Source organism: Copidosoma floridanum, unplaced genomic scaffold (assembly GCF_036245765.1).
Source record: "Copidosoma floridanum isolate Cflo_tuat_1 unplaced genomic scaffold, Cflo_Japanese_pri ptg000007l, whole genome shotgun sequence".
Taxonomy (NCBI): Eukaryota; Metazoa; Arthropoda; class Insecta; order Hymenoptera; family Encyrtidae; genus Copidosoma; species Copidosoma floridanum.
Window position 1 is genome coordinate 808,488 of NW_028321884.1, and position 18,255 is coordinate 826,742.

General features: G+C 36.5%; 4 protein-coding genes across 8 annotated transcripts; 2 read left to right on the forward strand and 2 right to left on the reverse strand.

Moving 5' to 3' along the window:
• Window positions 1–595: 595 nt before the first annotated feature.
• Window positions 596–2,458, forward strand: LOC106640068 (developmentally-regulated GTP-binding protein 2). Its single transcript, XM_014353949.2, has 5 exons — window positions 596–828; window positions 926–1,233; window positions 1,308–1,738; window positions 1,814–2,015; window positions 2,103–2,458. Exons 1-5 carry the CDS (start codon window positions 765–767, stop codon window positions 2,187–2,189), a joined length of 1,092 nt encoding a protein of 363 aa, XP_014209435.2. The 5' UTR covers window positions 596–764; the 3' UTR covers window positions 2,190–2,458.
• On the reverse strand, window positions 2,429–3,248 carry LOC149375332 (uncharacterized). Its single transcript, XM_089588989.1, has 3 exons — window positions 3,077–3,248; window positions 2,821–2,962; window positions 2,429–2,737 (listed from the first exon to the last, which is right to left on the reverse strand). Exons 2-3 carry the CDS (start codon window positions 2,957–2,959, stop codon window positions 2,505–2,507), a joined length of 372 nt encoding a protein of 123 aa, XP_089445115.1. The 5' UTR covers window positions 2,960–2,962; window positions 3,077–3,248; the 3' UTR covers window positions 2,429–2,504.
• Window positions 3,249–3,380: 132 nt separating this feature from the next.
• On the forward strand, window positions 3,381–12,731 carry Zw (glucose-6-phosphate 1-dehydrogenase Zw). Of its 5 annotated transcripts, none has more exons than XM_089588986.1 (8): window positions 3,381–3,823; window positions 4,282–4,392; window positions 10,443–10,567; window positions 10,643–11,010; window positions 11,094–11,692; window positions 11,789–11,994; window positions 12,080–12,240; window positions 12,329–12,731. In XM_089588986.1, the coding sequence occupies exons 2-8, from the start codon at window positions 4,374–4,376 to the stop codon at window positions 12,423–12,425; spliced, it is 1,575 nt and encodes a 524-aa protein (XP_089445112.1). In that variant the 5' UTR covers window positions 3,381–3,823; window positions 4,282–4,373; the 3' UTR covers window positions 12,426–12,731. The 5 variants fall into 5 exon arrangements, with proteins under 5 accessions (XP_089445112.1, XP_089445111.1, XP_089445113.1 ...); XM_089588985.1 differs by lacking the exon at window positions 3,381–3,823 and adding an exon at window positions 4,014–4,194; XM_089588987.1 differs by lacking the exon at window positions 3,381–3,823 and having other exon boundaries at window positions 4,251–4,392.
• Window positions 12,645–17,421, reverse strand: Strip (striatin interacting protein). The gene is made up of 12 exons (XM_089588983.1): window positions 16,756–17,421; window positions 16,518–16,634; window positions 16,177–16,460; window positions 15,911–16,089; window positions 15,518–15,831; window positions 15,224–15,443; window positions 14,981–15,135; window positions 14,665–14,909; window positions 14,361–14,588; window positions 14,116–14,287; window positions 13,842–14,046; window positions 12,645–13,767 (listed from the first exon to the last, which is right to left on the reverse strand). Exons 1-12 carry the CDS (start codon window positions 16,756–16,758, stop codon window positions 13,502–13,504), a joined length of 2,388 nt encoding a protein of 795 aa, XP_089445109.1. The 5' UTR covers window positions 16,759–17,421; the 3' UTR covers window positions 12,645–13,501.
• Between the last annotated feature and the right edge of the window lie 834 nt (window positions 17,422–18,255).

The window sequence follows — 18,255 nt, forward strand, 5'->3', positions numbered from 1 at the left end:
CCTCACTATAGGATTACTGCCGTTAAATTTTGCACACGAGTATCGCTTACTTGAGTAGGTACCATGTTTTATCCTTTCAAAATTAATGGGATATTCAAGTATGAATTTCGTACCCCTCCTTTCCTTTCGCCTGTGCAATCAGGGACCTACACTACTTATTGTTCAATGCACATACACACATACACAAGTTTATCCCCCAAAAGAGGGCCCGATATTGCGTAGGTACACGAAAAAGTGTAACCCTCTACTTATAGTGACAATACCTACTTACATTTTAAGCTAAAATAGCACAATAAATTCGGATAATCGTACATGAGTATACAGAGTATAGAATGTAATTATGTACATGTAAATAAAACTTGCACTCGTGCAAATAATAATAATGGTGGTTGGGTGAATTTATATTACGTCGAAAAGAAAGATTACAATGAAAGATTACTTACTTTCTAACAATATCATGACGATAAAGTAAAAAAAAAATCGTTTGTGTAAAAGTTATATTATTTGAAACTCTCTTAAATCCTTCCAAAGTTGATCAACTCAATCGGTAAAAAAGGCGTGTGTGTAAAGAGTAGTTGTATGAAGAATCCGAAAAGTTGTTGATACGAGCGAGATCACCAGTCGTCGACTCCAAAGTAATACCTATAACATATTCAACAAATATCAAAACTTACTGAACTCATGGACGATAACAGAACAGCACGTGAATTATTGTTTTATTGTCGCCGGTGATTATTTGCGGTGCTCAGTGATTAACGGTCAAAATGGGAATTCTGGAAAAAATATCAGAAATCGAGAAGGAGATCGCGCGAACACAGAAAAATAAAGGTAAAAGGCCAGTCGTAGGTTATGTGCTAGCTATACATATCTACGGTTCTTATTTATCTTAATTGACCAACTGACAATAGATTGGACTTTTTTTCAGCAACTGAGTACCATCTGGGATTGCTGAAAGCAAAACTAGCAAAGTATCGCTCGCAACTGTTGGAGCCTTCGAAAAAGTCAGAAAAGGGTGAAGGCTTTGATGTTTTGAAGTCTGGAGATGCCAGGGTGGCTCTGATAGGTTTCCCATCTGTGGGCAAATCTACTCTACTCAGTACCTTGACTCACACAGCATCCGAGGCTGCTTCTTACGAGTTCACTACTCTCACTTGTATACCAGGAGTCATTGAATACAAGGGTGCTAACATACAGCTGCTCGATTTGCCTGGTATCATCGAGGGAGCTGCTCAAGTAAATAATAGCATATTCCTAGACTTTGATTATTTCTAGAAAAGCGTTCATGTTTGGTTTAATTATTATTTCAGGGCAAAGGTAGAGGAAGGCAAGTCATAGCTGTAGCAAGAACAGCAGATTTAGTTTTAATGATGTTGGATGCTACCAAACAAGATGTACAGAGGCAGCTGCTCGAAAAAGAGTTAGAGTCTGTGGGCATTAGGTTAAACAAAAAGAAACCCAACATATACTTCAAAATAAAAAAAGGTGGTGGATTGTCTTTCAACTCAACTTGCATTTTGACCAAAGTTGATGAAAAGTTGGTTCAAATGATCTTGCACGAGTACAAAATATTCAATGCTGAAGTTTTATTCAGAGAAGATTGCAGTGCCGATGAACTGATTGACGTTATTAATGCCAATCGTGTATATCTTCCATGCCTTTACGTTTACAATAAGATTGATCAAATTTCAATCGAAGAAGTTGATAGGATTGCCAGGCAACCAAACAGTGTCGTAGTTAGGTAATTTATAAAATGATATTTTAATCGAAGCCAAAAGAACATAGATTAGATGTATGAAAAAATTTAACATTCCAGTTGCAACATGAAGCTGAATTTAGATTTCTTGTTAGAGACTCTGTGGGAATTCTTATCCCTCATAAGAGTCTACACAAAAAAACCCGGCCAACCTCCAGACTTTGATGATGGCTTGATTCTCAGGAAAGGAGTATCAGTTGAACATGTTTGCCATGCAATCCATAGAACTTTAGCTGCCCAATTCAAATATGCACTTGTTTGGGTATGTACACAGTCTTTGAACAAATCTACTTAAATTCTACATCAAATTAACTTTTTTTCTAAATTAACTTTTTTTTTTTTTTCATAGGGCACTAGTACAAAATATTCCCCTCAAAGGGTTGGCATACAACATGTTATGCAAGATGAAGATGTTATACAAATCCTGAAAAAGTGAAAAATTTTTTTTTTTTTGCTCATGAACTAAAGAACTATTAATGGTGAAGATTTTTGTATATTTTTAACTGAGATCTTTGTCGTGATATGAAATTCAACAGATCTATTGAAACTGAGAATAGAAAGGATTATGAATACCTTCAATTTTAATTCCATATCATCAAGAAAGGTATGTTAGGGAGGTATGCCTATTTATTGAAAAAAGTTTTAAACAGCAAAACTTTGGAATTACAACATTGTTTTATTAATAAAAATATCGAGATAAAACGATTCTTGTTTCCTTAATGTAAATATTTATTCAACTAAATCCAACAAATTACGACAGTGGTTGCATTCTAAACAATTTATGGACTTGCTTGTGAGTCAAGGATTTTTCACCAGGTACCAAGTTACCTTTTTCTTTGGTCACTTTGGCCCCTTTTTTGGCCTTTTGAAAGTTTTCAAAACATATATTTAAACTTTCTGCTTGCTTTACACACATTTTATTCTCATAATCGTTTGTTTCTAGACATTTAATGAGCATTGTTATTTCATGCAAACAGCTTCCCTCTGAAATGTATTATATCAATGAATCGGGATGTTCTTACTGATGATTAGTTGACGATTTACGTGTTAATTTTGAAAGTCCTTACCTTTCTTTGTGTCTGACTTTCCAGAAACTCTCTCTTTCAATCTTAGAGGCATCATTTCCCTAAAAGGTACTTTATTTATAGGCTGAGGAGTTCTTCCCTTGTTAGGGGTATTAATTCTCAATAGAGTTGTGAGCCTCATTTTCTAAAAATTTAAATGACATTATAAAACATAAAAATGTTGTGTATTACACGTAGGTTATGTTTATTGCTCATTGGTTATAAATTTGAAATAATTTAAAAAGATTATTGAATTTACTCTAGATTATCCAGTTCAATGGCAGCTAAAATAATTTTGCAAAACTTCAAAGCACAAAACACTGAACTTTCTATACGATATACACTTAATTTTTGTATATATATTTTTTTTACACTTCACATCTTCGATATTCGATGTTGTCTGCTACACCATACGACCAAAGCAGAAGCCACATCATGTATTATATATACACACACACCTCCAAACATGATTGATGAAATTAATGGTGACAGAAAAGAGGATTCTGCGTGCACGCAAATAATTAAATCAACAAAATTTTATCGCTGTACTTAAATATATGGGGTACTCGGTGAAATTTCAAGAATTGCTTAAACAGTTTTATATCAGACAATCGGCTGAGAGTGCGTGGTTCGATTATCGCAAAGTATTAATGGGTAATTCAAGTGATACAAAGTGCGCGTAAAACCTGCACATCAACCTCAGTATAGACTTTACACTTTTTGGAAGTCCTTTGGAAAATCAAGGACGACATACTTCAAAGTATTGTTTCTCGATACGTTGCCCTCAGATGCGATGTATCAGTAAAACTTGTATTGCTTCGAATACATATATACATCTACGTATACATATATACTCTATACAAGGATCGGGTGATTGTGCAGGAAAATCGAGTTTTGAACGTCAGAAGTGTTATAGAGTTGACCGATCCCTTTTTTTTTCTGGCTTCTCTGCTCCTTAGTCTCTCAGCTGTTGCTGCTGCTACTACTTTACGTACACTATATAAATGTATGTACATCCACGCCTCTTCGCGTGATTGTATACTTTTATTTACTAATTTATACTTTATTTAATCAGTTTTGCGGATATATATTATATTGTGATTCAATCAAAATCGAGAATCGTCAATATACGCAATATATGTGTATACACACAGTCAGCCACTCTCTCGAGTTATCGCCGTCACTGCTCTCTATACTCTGTGTGCATATAAGTATAAGAATACATAACATCATTTATCGATCCTTAAGAAAAAAAGTAATGTAAGAGTTTTTATTTCACTTCGTAAACGAGTTGGTTTCTGTGGTATGTGAGCAGCATCCGACGAAAAATTAAAACATTTTAAGGGGGTTCCAGCGGGAGGAGTTAGGAGGTTACAGGTAGCTTAAGTGCAAGAACTGTATAGGCTGTGGGGTGAAATAAAATGAATTTCCTGACGTGGGATTTTTTTTTTCGATTTATTACAGATCGGACAAGGAGAGTGAGAGTCGCTCTGGTTTACCCAGGCAAACAATTTTCCAAGGGATACCTCTGCAAGTAAAAAACAAATATAATTGAGATGGCTACAATGTGTCGAAGTAAGTGCTTTCTATGAATTCTTTTTTTTTTTTTTTTTTTCACGCATACACTTTTATGCAACTCTTTTTATCTAATCTGTTTTGCTCAGACCAATTGTATTATCATATAATAATTCAATGCTAAAATTTACACTAATCAACCAACAAATTTTAATTTTTCTACCCATTCGTTATTTAAAATAATTAGAACTACGTTATAAAAACGTTGGCTTTTAAGTTATATTAAATTTTTTAAAGGAAATCTCGTCAAGACGTGACTATTAGGTACATCTTTTATCGAGTTCCCCTGACCATATATTATATATCAAAAGCATCAACTCTTGAAAAGATAAGACTCTCATACAACTCGTAAAAAGTAAGTGTATCTCGGCAGTGCTTTTGTTTTTGTGCCAGTACCTATATACCATGAAAAAGTTGTAAACGAAGTCTTGACTTTCGCGGTGCTACGTTTCTTGGGAAAAATCGCACTAAACGAAATTATCAAGGAAAAATGTTGACAAGCCGTGACCCACTTGTCTTTAATTTACGCTGCAATTGGAATACGGTGCTATTGTATTCGCGGTGGAATTACAAAATTTAATCGGAGATCGCATGTCCGAAAAATAATGAAAAAATAATAGTTGTAGTTTAATTTACACATACAAATTTTTTTATAATGCGCTTATCATAAAAACGAGTATTAAAACGATAGTAAAAAATAATCGTAAAGATAAAATGGTAAGTACAACATACATGAATCGGTAGTACTAAAAATAATCGTGAGAAAATAAAAAATTCAAAAGTATGTAATATGTGCACTTATATTTTTTCATTGTCACGTGATGCGTCCATCAGGCCATACGTCATGTGGGCCAGTCGCCTGACCCGCGTGATAACGCATCTTTTCTACTTATTCTTATTCTATGCATTGTACTTACGATACAACTCAAACTTTTTTAATAAAATTAAATTTTTAAGGCAACTACAGGGTATATTTGAAGAGGTAAAAATAAATATCCCAGCAAAAAAAATCATCACCGACATGTTAAATAAACAAAAAAAAATTGCGTGGACGTATTACAGCCAGTAAGCAGCAAGATTATGTCAATTAACTCGCCTATAACGACACATTTAGTTGCTACAAAAAAATGTTTCATGCGCAACACTTGTAATATACTTACGATGAAACGAAAAAACGTAACTTGCTCGTAATATGTGTTGCTAATAATGCTAAAGTATGACGTTATCCTGTTACGCAACTGATTGTTATCATATATTTTTAAAAAGCAAAGCTCCTATGAGTCCTGTATTTATAGTAGCCATAAGAATATAAACATAGTAGCCACATGGGAAAACAAATCGGATGATGGAGGTGTGCTTTTAAAAAAAAAATATCACTTTTATGCATAGGTACGTACTAGTTCGCGGTCGCGATTTTTCTGCGCGTCGAACGCATGTCAAACGATATCTCCTTCGCATTGCGTAACTTTCATCGGAATGCAATTCCTTTTTTGTTTCTCCAATTCTAAAATAATTGTGTCCAAAAGTACGGTGCTTGAAATTTATTATTCTTTGTTTTGTCGTTAACAACTTTTATACCAATGCCTATAAACAATATTAAGTACCTCTAGAATTCTCGGCTGATTTGAAGGAAAAGTAAAAAGATCTTGTGTGAAATTTTCTGAATAGCGTGATTTTCGTGGAAAAGTTCTGAAAATGTCCCCTTGGGTACACTATGTGGGTATCTCAATTTGAGAAGAGAAACAACCGAACAAAAACTGAAAATTAAAAAAAAAAAAAAAGAGGTAAAAAGTGAGAATAGCCACGAGGCGAATGCACGTGACGTTAGGCTAATGCGTACTTAGTAGCCGAAAGATAATATTTATCTAGCCGCGAGTCGAGGGATAAGCTGATAATGCTGATATAAGGCACAGGTAATTATCCCCACCTGGTTGTTGAGGTGCCCAAACGACGAAGTGCATCATCAGGACTCAATGGTATACAGTAGCGGGATATCCACATGTCAGCTGCAGAATCCACACCGTCGCCTCGAGATTCAGTTAGACTTTTGATTTTGTTTGAATGGTCGTCTCTTCCGTGGCTCAACTATACAAAGTTTATAAGAGTTGCTTCGCTCCACCGCGTGTGGTTAGGTACACTTGTACGGATATACTTGCTCTCTCGTTCGCATTTGAGTTTTGAAAAAACATTCCACGCCATCTCCGTTTTTCACTTTAGGATAAAAGTGTTGTAACAATAAAAAATAACATACATTTTCCAGGTTAGCAGATATAATATACTGGTTTATCATGAGAAACATTTTGTAATGGAATACACTGTGGTTTTTGTTGTATACGTGTATTATACTTGGGTAACTAGTACAACGTATTTCTCATGCTAACCTCTAAAATGTAGTCATATTTTATATTTAACAACACTTTTTGCTGTTTTATACTGAAAGTTCGAAAAAGTATTATTCGTTGTCTGCGACAATCGTCGATAATTATAATTATGATCAGGTAAGGAGGACCAATTACTATCGCATCACTCACATGGGCATTAGGCACGTTATGACTAGAAATAAGATCAACAAATATTGAAATTGCATATGATTGGTTACTTTTTTTTTTCATTTACAATACATATAGTATATCGCGGAACTTCTAGGCATTATTTATATTTTATCAGATCCGCGATGATTATCGGCCTTTTCCGAGATACTGTGCTGTGTGAAAAAAAAAAAATATGATAAATAGAAAAATCTCGTAATCTGCAACAGTGCAAAAAGAAATAAGTACGTACCTTGACGAAACGAATTATTTGGAAACGTACTTTCCTCGCGTGATTCTTCCTTGCCGGACGATTGTCAAAAATTGTGAGAACTATTTAATTTTGCGATTACCATAAGTATACACATCGGGTCGAACGATAGGTTTGGTATACATTAGCATAAACTCGCGTGTGCATATAATTATACGAATGCGTGTATGCGTTACTCTCCATAATTCATCGTCAGCACCTCGTACGATCGGCTCGTTTCAGTTATTCATTACCTCGGCGATGTTTTATTTAAACGTTTCACAAAAAACAAAACGAGGAATACCCAACTCGAATCACGATACTTTTTATCAAATAAGTCAATTACCTTTGCTTTTTGTGCGGTTGCATTGTTTTGATGATTTGTTTTTTTTTTTTTTATTAATTTTTTGTTACAGTATACATCTGTATAGGTATAATATTTATTCTGATGACTTAACAAGGAAAAGGAAACTGCGAATCGCGTTTTGAAATTATTACGCAAACACCAGTGATTTTCTCCAGTTGATGATTAAAAACAAAAAAAAAAGTTCGAAAAGTTTTAATCGTCAAGATATTATTATTCATGTTTTTTTACAAAAAAAAAAAAAAAAATCACGACAATTAAAAATTTTTATCCAACCGGCATTTAAAAGCTAATTTTTTAACTTTTTTTCATTCTGCGACGTAAGGTTAAAAGTGCTGCTTGATAAATTTTTCCAGAACAAATCATTGAGGATGTATACACGTTTAAATGGGATAAATGAAAACGATTTTCCAATAACATCGTGAGGTATTTAAAACGAAAAATCGAAAAAATATTTAAAATGTATAAAATTAAGTGCTTTGTACCTTGAAACGTGTGCAAGTTATGAGAAGTAATAAAGCGAAAGTGTGGGACACATGATATACATAATTATCATGACGATAATACAAAGTCGGTCTTCTCAAAGGCACCAGGCCATATCACAGGTAGTATTGTCTTCGTTACTCTTCGGTAATGAGCTGTGACTAAATATTTAAGATATGCGTACCGATAGGTAACACACACAACTATGCCTTCGTCGCACTTTTATCTAACAGTTTAACAATATACGAACCTGCTGTACCCTCGTACCTATGTTGGTAAATAATAAGTGTATTATTTATAAAAGTAAATGATAGGACTCGAACGGACATATATATTTTGAATTTTCGTAGTACAGTATGTACTATATTATTATTGTAGTTACCGCCAAAAGAGCGCGAAGCACAGGTCCCGGTCTGTTGGCCCGATGTGTAATATACATAATACACGTAGGTATATGACATACCTATGTTGTGCATACTAATATATATAATAATGGCTCCAGTAGGTGATTAGTGTTCTAAAAATCTCTGCTTCGTAATATTATCACCCTCCCATCGCTTTTTTATTCACTGCTATATAAGTATAACAATCCTCAACTCGTCGACTCTGCTTTTTATATACGAGGCGACGCCGAAAATTAATAGTAATTGATGCTAAAAGTATTTCAATGACGGTGTGAAAATCCATTTATGGCACGCGATCGTTTATTTTCGTTCGCTAACACGGAGTAAGTATATATTTACGATTAAAAGTGCAAGAGCTCCAAAACATCGACGAGAAAAAAGAAAAAAAAAAAAAAAACACGTGCGACGCATATAAGCGCTCCAAAATATTGGGAACAGCGCATGCATGTATATATATTTTAGTTGTTCGTCGCTTCCAAGTCCACGATGTAGGTAAGTACCTGTAAAAAAAAAATAAAATAAAATAAACTCGTCTGTCCAAAATACGTGTAGTAATTATTTAGTGATCATCATGATGAGTGATTCAGTCCACCTTTGTCTTGCACCATACAACAGTAAAAATACCAAAGTAAACTTATTGTTTGAACAATTCTCACTTTAAACTATACGTAAGTTACACGTGTTATGGAGCACACACACACGCGCGCGCTTGCACGCACACCTTTTACTTCCTGATGACTGGTGGATTCCGGCGTGGATGTCTCGCGTCTCTTCTGAAGCGCCAAGGCAGTTCATCAAAGCGAGTCGAGCAGCGCGAACGCAAACTACTCAAGTATACACGTGAACCGTACTTATTTTATTGAGTCGTGACGGAGCAGTTTTTCCCGTCAGTTGCTCAATATTGTCTCTTTTCGAACGTTGCGACAACCATTCGGTTCTCACTTGTCGTTTACATTAAAACATTAAGCCATTGGCCATCAAGATGAACAGCTACCCCAACGGACGCGCGAAACACCACCCGGTGGTGCCAAGTGAGTAGATGGTCTCTCTTTGCACCTATACATACATATTATGTGTATACATTTAATTTCAAAAACCAAATTTTTCCGACTTTTTAGTTTTCTTTTTACTATTATCAATGGGGGGGGGGCAATAAGTCATATTTACTTAATTTACAGTTACGCATTGAAAGCGTGTACTCACGTGTGGAAATCGTTTGAAAGTACACCTTCAGTACTGTACTTTTTAACAAAGGGTTTTCGGGTATCTTTAAAACCAGTCGTGAAAATCTCCTGGAACTCGACTCATTACAATGACACGCGTTATAAAAACAGCCGCGCGCGCCTTTACGCTCGCCAAGGCTATTGTTGTTACAACAATTAGAGTACTCGTAAGGAAAAAAAAAAAAAAAAAAAAAACAAAAACATATTTTGTACTCAATGACAGCAAGAGGGGGTGAGGGGCTTGCGAAAAAAAATTAGGAACTTCTCAAAGTGTGGATTCGAGGGAAACAATTTTCACTTGAAAACCATATCGTCCAACTTGTTTGTTTATTTCCACAACCAACCTTGTGTTCATACGTGTATGAATAATACAGCAACTGTCGAGTGAAACTAATTCGATAAAATTGAGCGCACCAGTACCGATACCTAATAAATACACTATTGAACACAGGAAGGCAAACGCTCACGCGATATGAATTTTTGCGCGCACTTATCGCACCTCTCCGTTATATATATATCGCCTGTCACGTGTTCCACGTGATTACTGCCGATGCCGAACGATTAGAATACACTTGATGTTGATTTTCCGATTCGCTACTTGCGCCTGACTCGGTGAAAGATTAAGTAATCGCGTGAACTTGAATTTTCTCGATGTCAAGTTCTCGGCGCCGCGCGAACACGTTAACGTGCAGAATCGCACGACGAAAGAAAGTTTTCGTCAAACGCGATCTACGTAAAATGCCGATTTTCCAAAAATCAATTAAAAAACGCACGATGTGTTTGAAAAATTGCCAACAGGAGCCTCGACTGAGGAGAGCCTGGTGTACATCAGGCAGTCCTTGAAGTCCGAGGAAATGGATCACATGGAGGGCACCCACTTTGACAGTCAGTTTCCCCACATCTTCGTCACTCTCGGAGCATCGGTATGTATAATTTATATATATATACACAATAAAAGCATACACGCATCAAACAGCTCGTCCTATGTTGTCTCTCAGGGTGATCTAGCCAAGAAGAAGATCTACCCGACGCTGTGGTGGCTGTTTCGGGACAACCTGCTGCCTCAGTCGACGATGTTCTTCGGGTATGCGCGCAGTAAGCTGACGATCGAGCTGCTCAGGGCCAAGTGCGAGCCGTACATGAAGGTCAAGCCGGGCGAGGAGGAGCGCCACGAGGAATTCTGGCGGCTGAACCACTACGCCGCGGGCTCGTATGAAAGCGACGAGGACTTTGCCGAGCTCGATCGGCAGCTCGTGCGCCTCGAGGCCAACGCGCCCCGGGTGAACCGGCTCTTCTACCTCGCGCTCCCGCCCTCTGTTTTCGAGCCCGTCACCGTACACCTCCAACGCACCTGCATGGCCCAAAAGTGCGTATATATAATACACATTATAACATTTACCCAACACCTATACGCGATGATCGTCACTCTCTCGGTTGTACTGGTTGTAGCGGCTGGACGAGGGTCATCATCGAGAAGCCCTTCGGGCGGGACGCGGCGAGCTCGCAGAAGCTCTCGGACCACCTGGCAGGGCTCTTCCGGGAGGAGCAGATATACCGCATCGACCACTACCTCGGCAAGGAGATGGTCCAAAATTTGATGACGCTGCGTTTTGGCAACAGAATCTTCAGTCCGACCTGGAACCGGGACAACATAGCTTCGGTTCAGATAAGCTTCAAGGAGGACTTTGGCACCCAGGGTCGGGGCGGGTACTTTGACGAGTTCGGCATTATCCGTGACGTCATGCAAAACCACCTGCTCCAAATACTGTCGCTCGTTGCCATGGAGAAGCCAGCCTCCTGTCATCCGGACGACATCAGAAACGAGAAGGTCAAAGTGTTGAAGTGCATCAGGCCCCTGCAGCTGGATGATGTTGTGCTCGGCCAGTACGTCGGCGATCCGGAGGCCAGTGATCCCGAGGCGAGGCTAGGCTACCTCGACGATGCCACCGTGCCCGCCGGATCCAACACACCGACCTTCGCCATGGCCGTTCTCAAGATCAACAACGAGCGCTGGGACGGTGTGCCTTTTCTCCTCAGATGCGGCAAAGGTCGGCTGAGTTGCACCTTTACTTAGCTCGTCTGCAGCTATACGCTATGATGATGTATCTCGAGCAATCAGTTGTCGTTGTTGGTTTTGTGCGCAGCGCTGAACGAGCGGAAGGCCGAGGTCAGGATACAATATCAAGACGTGCCGGGTGACATCTTCGACGGCAAGGGCAAGCGGAACGAGCTGGTCATAAGGGTGCAGCCAGGTGAAGCTCTCTACATCAAAATGATGACCAAGTCGCCTGGCATTACCTTCGACATGGAGGAAACGGAGCTCGACTTGACCTACTGCAGTAGATACAAGGTGCATTAAAAGTAGAGAGCTCCACGCGACGCAGTAATCCGTGGGTGGTTTGTTTTTTTACTATTGCTTCTTGTCTTTCTTGCAGGGTCTCAAGTTGCCCGATGCTTACGAAAGACTGATTTTGGACGTTTTCTGTGGCTCTCAGATGCACTTTGTTCGCAGCGACGAGCTCAGCGAGGCTTGGCGAATTTTCACGCCTCTGCTTCATCAGATTGAAACGGAAGACATACGTCCGACTCCTTACAAGTATAAAATCCCTTACTATTGCTATAGAATAGAAGATTAAATATTTTATTTTCGTCATTGTAATTTAACACCGCGTGTTTATCCTTAGATACGGCTCGCGGGGACCAAAAGAAGCCAACGAGATGGCGAAGAGAAACAATTTCGTATTTTATGGAACTTACACCTGGGTTCGACCGCAACATTAGACAGCGTACTTAATTTTCGTGATTCTACGAACCGTGTACATTTACGAAATGAATTGATCTGTGATCATTTGAAAAAACTTTTTTGCATTTCCATCGACTAAAAAAAAAAAACCACTTTGTGACTTACATCCAAGTTGAATGTTGGCACATTTATATTTTTGTAGAAATTACTGTAAAGTTTATTATATTTGTATCGAATTGACAAAACCACTGCGAAATCGATAAAAAAAAGTATATTTATATGTCTATATTATATTTAAAATAAAAAATTATTTCTTTATATAATAAATAAATAACCGGATGTTATTATTATCAATTTATTCGCATCACTGGGGAATCGTATGCTCTGCTTGAGAAAAACTCAAGGTAACGACAAAATAAACATGAATTTCCAACGAGTATATATGTTTCATAGTTTATAATTAGATAAATAAATTAAACGGAATATCATGATTGTTCTTAACATTTTCCAGACAATGATATAACATGATTTTTCTGAATCAAAAATTGTAAGACGTTTTTCAAAGCAAACTACAATAGTATACATAAGTAACAAAGAAATCATGGTAATCAGATGAGCTTCGAGTATCTTGATACATCTTTATAATTTCTCAAGTATTACAAAAAAAAACGTTTTATCAAAATATGAAAAATTTCAAGTTAATTAGTTATTTTGATTAAAATTAAGCTACAAACAGATGTTTAAAGACTATGTGTTTTTGTAAGATAAGTAATATAAATATAAGCGTATTATGTTTATTTACAAGTTTTTAAGTAAATCCACAGTCGGTGCGTTCAGTAAAAGACTCGAAAACTTTCAATGACTATACAGTAAAGTAAAAAAATCATCACTCTCATAATATATCTTATCAAATTGACTTGAAATTTAAAAAATTTGCATACAACACGAGACTGCGATTTGTAAAAAATGGTATATATACTACATTTACTACACGAAAAAAAAAAAAAAAAATTCATTTTTTATAAAAAAATGATTTCCGGTATTATGGTGGAAAAGAATGAAAATTTTTGTACAAAACAAATTTTCTTATACCCAGTAAATGTTGTAATGAAAATTAAATTTCATAGTTCGTGGGCCCCAACAGTTCATCCCAATCGATTGTAGTTTGAAAAACTTCTTGCTGAAGCCAAAGTTCGTAGTGTTGCTTAAATTCATCAGTCAGTTCAACATTTGTCCCGAGCACCGACGTTATCGACGTGTCAACGGGTTCTAACTCTTCGTCTCTTACCGCGTTTGAGTATCTCCGGTTATTAAAACGATCTACACATGCTCTAAGAGTACATTCTTCAGCTTGAAAATCCCATGGCCTAGCCTCCAAATCTGTGAACACATCGACTTTGTTAAATTATTTGCTTATCAAGCCTTACTATAAATGTATTCTTTTAAAATTTTACCATTTCCAAAAGCCCAATCGTCATTCAAACGATGTCGAACTTTGGAATATATGACACTGATTGTCTTCATATTTGTTTTTCTCCACTGTCTCCCTAGATATTTTGTTTGCATTTTAAGCAGCTTTAAAACGTACAATTGTAACATGCCATGCATCACTTTTAGTGTTCGTTTTAAAATAGGAGCCGACTTGAAGACAACCAACATCTGAAAAAAATTTCGTTATCAAGTATTGAATTTCCTTTATATAGAAACGTATCAAAAAGATTACATTACCATTATTCTGCTATGTTTCCATTTGGTCAATTTATTGAGTATTCTGAGTAAATTAATACAAGAAAACACGTTTCTCCATGAATAATTTTGATTATCTCCTATTTCAAGATTATCCACTGTAAGTTCAGGCTGATCACCAATTACACACATTGGAAAATCGAGTATAGGAATGCTGCAATCATCACTAAGGTAAGTAAAAAACATGAAAAATCAACATTAATTAAAAAAAAGGTATTGAGTCTTACACATTTTTTGCTTCAATGTATACCAAAATGTTTTGATTCAGAAATTTTAAGACCAATGGTATGCAGTTGGCAAAAACAAGGTGCTGGGACATGAATTCAAATTGATAGACATGATTCAATTTAAAGTGCTTCAGTAAAAGAAGTAATATGGCCGAAACTGCCTTGACAACAATCTCTTTATGACGATTAACGTCAATACCAAGTTTCATGGATTGTAACACTGTGACCCTGAAATTTTTCGTATTGTTGAGTTTTATGTGCATTGGCTAAGATTCGTGAGAATTGCATATTCGAAAAAACTTACGGCATCTCTTCCGGTAAAACGTCAGACATCACGTTAATACTATCAGTTTTAGTTTTACTTGTTGGTGCAGCAGCTAATAGTATTTTTAGTAATGCAATCATATGTTGAGGTAAATTAGGTAACATTGCTTGATACAGAATTTCCGTAGCGGTTTGTCGAATTGTGGGTTCTTGTGTACTAATTGGATTTTTAGCAATTTCTTCCTCCTTTTGAATTTGAATTTCTGCCAGTGAAGTATACATGTGCTGTAAAAGTAATATAAAAAAATTGATTGAAACCATTTGGGAATAATTTTACAAAATTTATAAATATTTACTTTTTTCAAAGTACTTAGTCCCTCGTGAATCGGCTGAGGTAACCCGGCTAAACTTTCGCGATCACCCTGCAATTTGTATCCCACGAATTTGAGCCTCGAAACATCCAAAAATGTATCGACATCTTTTTGACGAACTTTTGGAGCCCACGGTAAACCTGTGATAAAAATGATTGAATGCATTAAAATTTTATTTTAAAATGTCTTGAAGTAAAAAAAAAAAAAAAAAACATTGTAGTGACTTACCTTTGATTTTTGTGGGTGGAGGGGTATCTGGTCTTGTTTGAGGTTGATCATTGGGATTGTCATAAAAAGTTTGATTAGGTCCAACTTGAGGGTCCTTTAAAAAAACTCCTTCATCAACATCACGTTCCGAAGTATCCATACCATCATCGTTTCTAATGAGCTTCATACTTGAATCATACTCCAAGTTTTGCTCATCCAATGAACTTTGTTTCATTAAACTCTGTAAAATTAATAAAATTTGTTTAAAAAATACTTAGCAATTAATTTTTCAAATTATTAATTGATAAAATTTACTCTTCTCAAAGGTCTATTAGTTTTCTTTAAATTTTGCGAATCCAATAAATCTGTGGCACTCGATGGAGGAGAACTCGGTCTCATTACTTTTGCTACTTCTATGGTATCTTCTTGAAGATTATCAAGACCAGCCTGTTCTCTATAGGTTTTCTTTAGTTCTCTTAAAGTTTCCATACCTCCCAATGAAACTAAAATTAACTTCCATAACAAAAGTAAAACTTTTTTCATTGGAAAATGTGGAGCAGACCCACTGCAGAAAGATGTCACCATTCCTAGTAGTTTTACAGTTAGCAACTCATCTTCGCTAGGGTTCACTGTAATAATTTGATAAGGTTACATTTTCTCCATACTTACATTAAAATGTAAATAATGAAAATTGAAAAATCGTCTTACATAATTCTTCTTTAAAAGATTCAACATTGTGTTTATAAACAGAATTGTCCAAACATTTATTTTCTTCTCTCATCACCTCAGTAATAACATATAAAACAGACAATATAACACGAAGATCCACTGAATCTGCAAGACTTATGGCCAATTTTCTTATGGCTGTACTTGCAGCAGCGCTGTTTCTACACCATATTATTTGAACAATTAACAGTTTTTTTATTTTCTAACCTTAAGATTATTTTTTAAAAATGAGAAATTCGTTATCTTACTCAATTTCAATGTTCAACAATTCAACAAATGCCGAAAATGTTCCACACTCATACAGTAGCATGACATTTTTCCTTTCCCACTCTTGTTGCTCTTTATCAGATTGAACTTCTGCCCAGCAGCCCTGTGCCAAGTATAAAATACACCTAACTGCTTTCATTCGCATTTGTTTATCCGATACTTCGAGCTGATCGAGTAGCTTAAAAATTATTGACTTGTGTTGGTCCATTGTCAGGTTTTGCCAAACCGGACGTAACTTGTACCATTGCATTTGGTCCTCGAAAGCCTAAAGATTCATTGATTAAACACTTTAAAAGATCATGGTTAAGTTTCAATAACTTACTTTAACATTGAGTTGCAACTCTGGGTGCTCCGTGTAACTGTAAAGCTCAGCGATTTCGTTGGCATGTGTGTCAGCGTCATCGTAAACAAAATCGAGTTCTGAACAAGTCGAGTTTTCCTGCGACGAAAAATATGTAATCAGTTCTATTGACATGACCTAGCCAAGCCAGGTCTGTTTAAAACCATGACGTTTATTAAATTTGTAGTTGAAACGTGACCGATTTGTAAACAAAACTTACCATGATTGCCCTGATTATTATGATAGTTGTCTCATTAAAGTAAGGTGGCTAACAGATCTACGGACATCAGATAGATAAAGCTGTGAAAAATAACACAACAGCTGGCACACGCCTAATAAACCTCCTCGTTCCTGTGATTGACATCACGGCGTCCGATGATAATTTATAAAGATTGTTCATCAGATGTTACTCGAACACATACACACACGCATTTGGATTATAGTAAAAATGAATTTTGAGGGTATGACGGATGTCATGTACCCTACTGGGACTACTGGGTTGGTCTGTGTGGTCGATATGTGAGAGAGCGGTAATTCGAGCAAATTAGATTTGAGATGATTTGATAAACTTTTGAAAGTAAAGGATGTAACTTAAACAAGTCTTTATATTTTACTTTCTGAGCTCTGTACCACGAGTATCACAACACAACAGCCAACTACAAGTAAACTTATGACATCATTTTCAAAGAAAAATAACCCGATCATAATACACTGTGGAGAATCGAAGTCAAAGCCGTGTTGTGGGGGTGGTGCAGAGAGTGCAGATGCACAGACTGCAAATTCCAAAAACAGCGGTGACAATGATGCGGATGGCTAGTTCACTGGTGACATATCTGTAGAGAGACTCGAGAGTGCGCATGTGTGTGCATGATGATGGTTGCACTGCAACCGTTGCAGCACTTGCAGCACCTGCGGCAATAAGCGGCAGTGCACAGTGCCCTGCTGTATCAAATCGTGATCCACCCCCATCCCCCATCTATTTGTTGGTACACTAGACGACGGCTAGATATTCGCGACCCCCTCCGCGGGTTGAGTGACACTGAAATCATGTATACTTTAGTCACTCAACTCATCGGAGGGGGCCGCGAATATCTGGCCGTCTAGTGTACATCGTCGCACTTACGTGGGTAAGCGAAAACCAAATTAAAATAAAATAAGCAGAAGAATGCAACAACATTAAAATACAAATCACCAAAAAATTTTTTTTCAAATGGTATGATATTCAAAGATTTTTTTTTTAATGCTGTTAATGATGTTTTTTCTTTCTCCCGAAATAAAATTACAAATTGATAATGCGTATAAAAAATGTGTGCAACAATTAAATAAAATCGGTTGCGACGTCGTGGTCGTGTCGTTAATACATTATAATATCAACTGAGCTTATACGAATTCTAATAAAAATAAAGGAAAATTAAATAAGATGTATATATGTACATACACTTTAGTGGCATAAAAGTTAAAAACATACTACATGAATCGTGTCAGGCTCTATTGATATACTTGAATTTTAAAAAAATCATAACATGACTATAAATAAGGGAACTTGTAAATGTATGATACCTACTCAAGAAAAGCCTTAATTTGCGGATATTTTGAATTTTTCAATAAAATCCGCGACCTCTGTGGTAAATGAAAAAGCTCAGCGTTCGGTATGGATTTCTGACTTTCAAATAAAATACACATGAATCGCGCGTATATGGATTTCCAAACATTTTAAAGA

What these genes read in the sequence shown, in the direction of transcription:
- LOC106640068 (XM_014353949.2), top strand. Translation starts at nt 765, where the DNA reads ATGGGAATTCTGGAAAAAATATCAGAAATCGAGAAGGAGATCGCGCGA. An exon ending in GCGAACACAGAAAAATAAAG is followed by an intron (nt 829 to 925) that starts GTAAAAGGCCAG and finishes ACTTTTTTTCAG; the next exon opens with CAACTGAGTACCATCTGGGA. An exon ending in CCAAACAGTGTCGTAGTTAG is followed by an intron (nt 1,739 to 1,813) that starts GTAATTTATAAA and finishes TTAACATTCCAG; the next exon opens with TTGCAACATGAAGCTGAATT.
- LOC149375332 (XM_089588989.1), bottom strand. Translation starts at nt 2,959, where the DNA reads ATGAGGCTCACAACTCTATTGAGAATTAATACCCCTAACAAGGGAAGA. An exon ending in AAAGTCAGACACAAAGAAAG is followed by an intron (nt 2,738 to 2,820) that starts GTAAGGACTTTC and finishes AATACATTTCAG; the next exon opens with AGGGAAGCTGTTTGCATGAA.
- Strip (XM_089588983.1), bottom strand. An exon ending in TCCACCCACAAAAATCAAAG is followed by an intron (nt 15,136 to 15,223) that starts GTAAGTCACTAC and finishes TTTTTATCACAG; the next exon opens with GTTTACCGTGGGCTCCAAAA. An exon ending in GTTTTACCGGAAGAGATGCC is followed by an intron (nt 14,589 to 14,664) that starts GTAAGTTTTTTC and finishes GAAAAATTTCAG; the next exon opens with GGTCACAGTGTTACAATCCA.
- Zw (XM_089588984.1), top strand. Translation starts at nt 9,404, where the DNA reads ATGAACAGCTACCCCAACGGACGCGCGAAACACCACCCGGTGGTGCCA. An exon ending in TCGTCACTCTCGGAGCATCG is followed by an intron (nt 10,568 to 10,642) that starts GTATGTATAATT and finishes GTTGTCTCTCAG; the next exon opens with GGTGATCTAGCCAAGAAGAA. An exon ending in TCTCCTCAGATGCGGCAAAG is followed by an intron (nt 11,693 to 11,788) that starts GTCGGCTGAGTT and finishes TTTTGTGCGCAG; the next exon opens with CGCTGAACGAGCGGAAGGCC.